This window comes from Branchiostoma floridae, chromosome 11, assembly GCF_000003815.2.
Source record: "Branchiostoma floridae strain S238N-H82 chromosome 11, Bfl_VNyyK, whole genome shotgun sequence".
Classification (NCBI taxonomy): domain Eukaryota; kingdom Metazoa; phylum Chordata; class Leptocardii; order Amphioxiformes; family Branchiostomatidae; genus Branchiostoma; species Branchiostoma floridae.
The window spans coordinates 12,607,816-12,615,433 of record NC_049989.1 but is presented as its reverse complement, the minus strand read 5'-3'; the positions used below and the strand labels follow the sequence as shown (position 1 = coordinate 12,615,433).

At 42.8% G+C, this 7,618-nt stretch overlaps 1 protein-coding gene across 1 annotated transcript in view; it reads left to right on the top strand.

The window, feature by feature from the left end:
• Nucleotides 1-7,618, top strand: part of LOC118426229 (ATP-binding cassette sub-family B member 9-like) — a gene marked incomplete at its 3' end in the record, with an annotated part of 9,701 nt that extends 2,083 nt beyond the window's left edge. Inside the window, exons 2-12 of the mRNA XM_035835497.1 lie at nucleotides 275-892; nucleotides 1,829-1,946; nucleotides 2,486-2,616; nucleotides 3,508-3,713; nucleotides 4,176-4,297; nucleotides 4,569-4,644; nucleotides 5,210-5,338; nucleotides 5,903-6,091; nucleotides 6,537-6,710; nucleotides 6,870-7,166; nucleotides 7,478-7,618. Of these exons, the coding sequence (XP_035691390.1) occupies nucleotides 283-892; nucleotides 1,829-1,946; nucleotides 2,486-2,616; nucleotides 3,508-3,713; nucleotides 4,176-4,297; nucleotides 4,569-4,644; nucleotides 5,210-5,338; nucleotides 5,903-6,091; nucleotides 6,537-6,710; nucleotides 6,870-7,166; nucleotides 7,478-7,618 (2,193 nt within the window). The remainder of the gene's footprint in view (nucleotides 1-274; nucleotides 893-1,828; nucleotides 1,947-2,485; nucleotides 2,617-3,507; nucleotides 3,714-4,175; nucleotides 4,298-4,568; nucleotides 4,645-5,209; nucleotides 5,339-5,902; nucleotides 6,092-6,536; nucleotides 6,711-6,869; nucleotides 7,167-7,477) is intronic.

The following is a 7,618-nucleotide window of genomic DNA, read 5'->3' as shown; positions in this document are numbered from 1 at the left end:
TTATCTTGTTAAGGGTAGTGATATGACAAGATATTTCATACCTTAATGTTTAACTCAAAGCATCATTAAACTTTTAAGAAAAAGGACCCGATTTGTGTGCACTTCCTCATGTACAATTTAAGATGAGACAGTCTTGATCGGTATTGTCTTATGAGATTAACGCTCAGTCGGGTGAGGTTTAGATCTCCAATCCTTACAGTAGAGTTGCAGTCTCTTGTACCTCGATTGGTTGCTTAGTATGATTTCTTAGAATATCTCCTTTTGTGATTCACAGGTCACAACATGGCGGGAAAGCTAAGGACCACCGCTGCTGTCGTACTGCTGTCCCTGACCGACGTCGCCACCAACACCATCCTGTACATGAACGGTGCGGATCTCCACAAGTTCACGCACGACATCAGCTTCTTCAGCATCTTCACGTCTCTGATGGACATTTGCATATTCGGGATGCTGAGAGGATGTGTGACGTTTGGAGCTGTCCTGTCCGTGCTGTTCAACGCCAGAGATGCTGTTCCAAGGCTGAAGCTGTCAAGGTCGTGGGTCGGAGTCTTACCAGCTGCTATGTGTGCGTACAGCCTTGTCAAGATTTTGCTGTATTCAGAAAAACAAGTCGAGTTTCCTCACAAACCCTGGTTCTGGGGTGTCTTTGTCGGCAGTATCGTCGGATGTGCAGTGTTCTACCTAAACTGGACCTTACTATCAAGAATCAGTACTCAGTCTTACAGAAGTATAAACTCGGAGGAAGGTACTTTTGAGGAGAAGGAAAGCCTACTGAGAAGTGAAGCGACAAACAAATCGATTTTTTCTACGATGAAGAGACTGTTCTTTTACGCGAAGCCTGTGATACCGTACTTTCTTGCAGCGACGACTTTCCTGATTGGAGGCGCTGTCAGTAAGTGTCCAAAAGAGTAACAGTGTTACTTTGGGCTTCTATGTCTAGGTCTGTCTCTGTTTGTCTGAGTGTGTCCCAAATAAAGAGAATACAGCATTTTAATATATGTCCAGTGATGTTTACATCTCCATGACTGGGAAGATATGACAAAGCTGTACGGGTAAGGCTAAGGTCCCAACTGCGTCGGTGTCCGTCGGGAATGTAACGCTAGTTCACCTTTATCCGGGGGTCACCTATATCCGTTACTTTTAAAAACAGGGTATTTAGGAATATCAAGTGGTCGAACTGTGGTATTAAATTGAAACATTATCAAAATATTACAATTTGAAATACCCCAAAATACAATGTTTTAAAAACGACGGATATAGGTTACCTCCAAATAAAGGTGAACTAGCGTTAGACCCGGCCAGGCTCTAAAACCACAAACTTGTCCCGGTGGACTGCCAAATACCGGGGCTAACCCTCAGTGCTTCCCACGGGTAGGTCACGGCGTCTATTCCTTATCAGATCCTGGGTTCATTTTAAGTCCGACTTGAATTCAAAATGGTGCCCAGTCGGACCTCAAAATACAAAAAATACAAATCCATGAAATGTCACAGTGGTTATATTTTACCCTGCGTTTGTCTGTCTGTCTGTCTATGTGTTAAAAAGATAACTCAAGAACGGCTGGGTGAATTGGTTTCATGCTTGGTGTGTTGGTAGTGTGTGATAAAAGCTAAAAATGATTAGATTTTGGGCCCCCTAGCAGCTTCCCTAGGTACTGCAGCACAACTTCCGGGTTTGCTATCTCGTGTTCTGAACAAGCTATGGTCACGATTTTAGGGTGTTAGATAGCTCTTGTGCTCAGGAATAAGTGACACAAGTTTGGGCCCCCTGGCGGCTAATTTTGGGACAGCAGGGGCATTTTAAAAACTCTTTCCTGACTTTCTCTTCCAGGTGATACCTTCCTTCCATTCTACACAGGCCAGGTGATTGACGGGATAGCCAAAATAGAAACGTCTCAGGATAACTTCACCCACGCCATCGTCACCATGTGCCTTCTGATAGCCTTTACGTAAGAACAAATTCTAATACAAATGTAATACTATATAATGATTTTTGCATTAAGGGTTTGTCGTATACGTTATTATTATCGCTGTACTTTTGTCGTGTCTCAATAAAGATTTGATTTGTATATTCAGGTTTGTTTGACCAGCATGTTTAAGATGTGATGTATTTTTAAAAACACCTGGCAAATCTTCAACTAGATCTCTTTTACATTTCAATTCACAGCTAGGATATATAAATTCTCTCAAACAAGATCTCTTCAGTGTCACCGAGTCGGAAACTGCGGGATAGCAGTTGAAACGTCTGACCGTTTCCAAAAACATATCCAGTTGTTTGTAATGAGTAACTACTTTTTGGCGTATTACCTGGATGTCTAACCTACATCGACGTACATGGCAAATCCGACTTTATTTCTTTCATATGTGATACACCATTCATAATGAAGATTAACACATACAATCAGGTAGCATTGTTGTGAAGATAATTGGAAGGAAATTTGATTGGTTTAACGAATGAAACGCGTAATCATTGCTCTGTGATCTGTAGCTCACTTTTTGATGGCATGCGCACTGGGCTGTTTCAAGTCACCATGATGAAGTTGAACATCCGGGTCCGAAACCTGCTGTTCCGGTCCATCACCCGTCAGGAGATCGGCTTCTTCGACAGCGTCAAAACCGGTAAAAAATATTATGGTTTCGTATCTTGATACAAATCACGATTGTTTCACATGGGATAGGTTTAAATGCACCCAGCTTTACTGTATGACTAGTTAGTGCATGTTGTAGTAAAAGATAACATTTCAAGCAAACACGTTATGCCATCACGGGGTCTAGCCTAACAAATTGTTGCTCTGTTATTCGAATATATACAAGTAGACGCCACTTAATTACACAACGGTAAAACGCACACTTCTGTTAACTGCACGGAATTCCAAAATCCCAATTCGGTGCGGTCCAGCTAGATAACTTCGCATTATTGCACCAGTCGGATAATTGCACGAAACTCACTGGCAAATAGGCGCTTGTACTGTATTTGGTGACCAGCCCCTCCAACCCTGTCCTGCCACTTACTGCATAATGTAATCAAACACCAATGGTGACAGCCGTCAGCTGGTCCAGGTCATTGACTTTGTTCATTTGGAGAGACAGGGCAAAGACCGAGAAGAGCACTTTGGACTTGTCTAATGCTTGTGGCCTTATAAGGCTTAAATTTACAAATCTGATATTTTGTGAGAAACTTTTTTGGTATACCGGTACTAAAAGGGTCATAATGACCTCCAGTGGGGGTCTTCAACGTTCGTTGAAAATAGAAAGAAATTGAGATTCATCCCAAAAATCTTGAGATTTTGTAGTAAATCTTGAGGTGCTTTGACTTGATCTTGAGAGGTTTTAAAAAACAATCTTGAGATGCTTCGCAAAAATCTCAAGGTATTTTGACAGTTGCCTGGTGAAAAATCTTTTGCGGTCGACGACTTTTTGGCTTGTGTAAAGAAGGTGGCCTTAGTGTGCAGAGCAACTCTGTAGATTCGGTGGCACGTTTGCTTCATACATTATTTTCTATTCTCCTAGGTGAAATGACGTCTCGTCTGAACTCCGACACAACCACCAGTACAGAAATGCTCATCATGAACTTGAAGGTGTTTTGTGCTACCGTGGTGCGAGTGGTCCTTACCGTAGGGTTCATGTTCAAGTTGTCGTGGCGGCTGTCCATCCTCACCCTCCTCCTGTTTCCTGTCATCGCCTTGGTTGCTAAGATGTACGGCAGATGTTTAAAGGTGAATTCAATACACCGTGTACTTTATGGATGCTTACGAATATAACGTTAGATCTGCGATGAAAGGAAAAGAGCGGTCATAACATAAGCAACGATTTAATGTGAGACCTACTAGGAGTTTATACTGGTATTTTGATGACTGTTTGCCTATGACATTTGACAAATACAGTGGAAGCCGCATAATTGCAGAAACCGTTTCCCAGTGTATTTCGTGCAATTATCCGAATGGTGCAACAAAGCGAAGTTATCAAGCTGGACCGCACCACCATGGGATTTGGGGATTTCGTTCAATTAACAGAAGTGTGCGATTATCCGGTGTGCAATTAACTCACTTCTACTATACATGCATCTGATAAAGCCTTTGATTGCGTTTGTGCTTATGTTTGCCGGAGTGAGATCCGTCATCTTATACAGTTTGTGACCCCTGTGGCTTAAAATCATGCGCATTACATTTTACGTACAGAAAGTGGCCAAGGAAATACAAACGTCCTTTGCCAAGGCCAACGACGTAGCTGAGGAGACTTACGCCAACATGAGGACAGTCCGCAGCTTTGCAAATGAAGATAAAGAGTGTGAGAGATACAGGTTGGCTACAAAAACTTTGGAAATTTGTACTTCTTAAATCACCTTCTTATGTCGCGACTGGTGTTCTTGTGTTGATGACATTGCTACCCCTTTGATTCTATGGGACCGGTGAGGTGAGGTTGTTCTTGTGATTGTATGTGCGTTTGTTTTGTATACACACCTGAATATGACATACTTGGAGGACAGCATAGTCTACTGTCAACGAGGATAGCCATTTCTGTAACAGACGGAATTTACTCAAGTTTCTAACAAACACTTGTTTGTCCCCTAGTGGGAGACTCCTGGATGTCTACAAGCTGGTCTTTAGAGAGGCATTTCTGTTAGGCAGCTTCCTCACCATCGAGCATGTGAGTATAAGTACTAATAACATTTTTGTGCTTCACATTGACATGTAATACTGTAAATGCATCTAAGTTCGCGGGGATTTAATTTCGCGGTAGTGGGAAAATGAACTTTTCGCGATGGCCTAAGTTCGCGGTAGCACCATGCACTGTAGTCTTTTACTGCTATGGAGAAATGTTCGCCTTGGTTTGGAGTTCGCGGTGAAGCGGCCACAACGAAAAACGTGAACATTAAACCACTGCGAAAGTTTCTGCATTTGCAGTATTTGGCTAAAGGTGTTTGAAATAACCGTTATGATGTACATGTACCTCACATGTACACTCGTAATCATCGGCCTAAATCTAAGTAGACGATGGTACACAAGTTAACACAACGCACTTTGATGTACTATAAGACTATACAGGCATTGTCGCTGCAATCTAGTTCAATTATTTGACATCCTTGACATGTAACAAACAAAACTGCCATATCTAAACATCAACAATGGAACAAGTAATTGTGTTAATCAAGATGGGGTATGTCTAAGAAAACGAGGAGCAAACTTGAAATGAGACATTTTGCTACGTCCAGCTCTTCGCCCTTGTCCAACTTGTGTTGACCTTGTACTACGGCGGCCATCTTGTGATTCTGAAGAAGCTAACAGGAGGGAACCTGGTGTCCTTTATACTGTATCAGAGCCATCTCAGGGACGCCTTGGAGGTAGGATAACGTTGTCCAACTGATAAATAGTAATCTTCGTTGACATAATGAATGTACAGCGACTTTGGCACAGTACTGGCAAGGTCTTTACTTTAGCATCTATACATTCAAACAAGTATAGACAAAACGGTGTTTATCAAATACAGTGGAAGCCAGTTAATTACACATCGGATAAACGCACACTTCGGTCAATTGCACGGAATACCCAAATCCCGTGGCGGTTTGGTCCAACTCGGTAACTTCGAATTATCGCACACGCCGGATAATTGCACGGAATTCGCTGGCAAATTGGGTGAGCAATTAAGCCACTTCTACTGTATCATGTTGAGTTTAACAGTTGTTTACTGGTTCTGAGGTCTAATATATGTGACAAATGACTAATGATACATTAATTGCTAGTAGTCTGTGGCCAGTTGGTTACTTATACGCATTACATGTTCTGCATACGGTATTTGTACGCTATTGGTAAGGTCAATCGTGAGACAATAAGCTGTAAGTTAGTTCTGTGTTTAATGGAAGTCACAACTCTTGCTTACATGTTGTTTGCTTCTTCATTCACGACAGAAGATGACTGACGTCTACGTCCAGCTGATGGTAGCTGTCGGAGCGTCAAAGACAGTGTTGGAATACATAGAACGCAAGCCAGAAATTGAAAACAGCGGTCAGATGGCACCTCCGAAACCTGAAGGACAAGTAGAGTTCAGGAACGTGTCCTTTTGCTACCCATCCCGAAAGAGCGCGCAAGTTTTGAAGGTGATATATGACACAATGTCGTTGATTTTGTACTTGCATGCGGCTCCAAAAAGTGGAGACATATTATTTTATATTTATGTATATTTTTGGCGACGCCCCAGGGGCGAGCCTAATATAGTGTGCGTCCGTTTGACAAGAATTCCCAAAATTTCGTAGGAATGCGAGGAATTTTTTCCACGCATGTGTAGCAGTATCATCTTGGTATTCCCCAGGGAATTTGTTTTGATGAGGTTTTTAGTATGTTTGGGGAGAAATGGGCATAATACGATGACAAAATCGATGTAATGAACTAGGAATATTATGTTAAGTTTTATTTCAACTACCCCTACATATAAAGACGAAATAGGAGTACGTGACGTTTGATGGGTGCGTTTATAGAAGTTATTCGAGTGCGAATTAAAAGGTGAAGCAGACTTTCATTCTTTATTTCTGTTTTCTGTGCAAGGATCTTTCCTTCAAGGTGTCTCCAGGCGAAGTTGTTGCCCTGGTTGGCCCAAACGGCAGTGGGAAGAGCACTTGTGTTAACCTGCTGGAACGCTTCTATGAGACCATGTCAGGCCAGGTGCTGCTAGATGGTAACCCCATCATGGCGTATGATCACAAGTTTCTACATCGAAAGGTGAGATCTGTATAGAATTTACACTCCCTGTGTTTTATTCCCCCTACGATTTCATGGGTCTCAGTGAATGGTTTATGATTATCAGCACTTCAGAACTCAACATTTACTATCTGAGATCAAAATGGCGACAGTGTAAACCTGAAATTGGTGTTGTTTTAGGTAGCTTTGGTCGGACAAGAGCCGGTGCTGTTTGCCCGCTCCATCAAGGACAACATCTCCTATGCCCTGGACAACTGCAGCTTGGAGGAGGTGCAGCACGTTGCTAGGCAGGCCAACGCCCATCAGTTCATCACGGAGCTGCCCGAGAGGTACAAGACGGAGACTGGGGAGAAGGGGATGCAGCTGTCTGGGGGGCAGAAGCAGAGGGTGGCGATCGCCCGGGCGCTGATCAGGAAACCAGCGGTGCTGCTACTGGATGAGGCCACCAGTGCTTTAGATGCTGAGAGTGAGCAAATTGTGAGTTGCATGATTTACCTTAAACAGTTTACAATAAGCTATAAAATGGGGGACTTTCTTGCCTAATCCGTTAGAACGATGTATATCTCAGTTCAATGATATCGATGGGTACTGGATCATAGGAGCAGGTAGCTACAAGAGTAGAAGAGAAATAACTTTGCATTCGACTCACCCATGAAATGAAGTGTACCAAATTACCAAGAGATCTTTTCATTTAATGATGAGCTTGATTTGGTCTGGTTGAACAAATTTTCCAAATGAAAAAAAAAAGCTATTAGTATTATACTAAAATAAAGGACTTCCTGCTCCAGGTCCAACAGACAATTGAAAACCTGCACGGACACACGGTCATCGTGATCGCCCACCGCCTGAGCACCGTGGAGAAAGCTGACCGCATCATCGTCATCGACCAGGGGACCGTGGTGGAGCAGGGGCCGCACGGGGAGCTGATG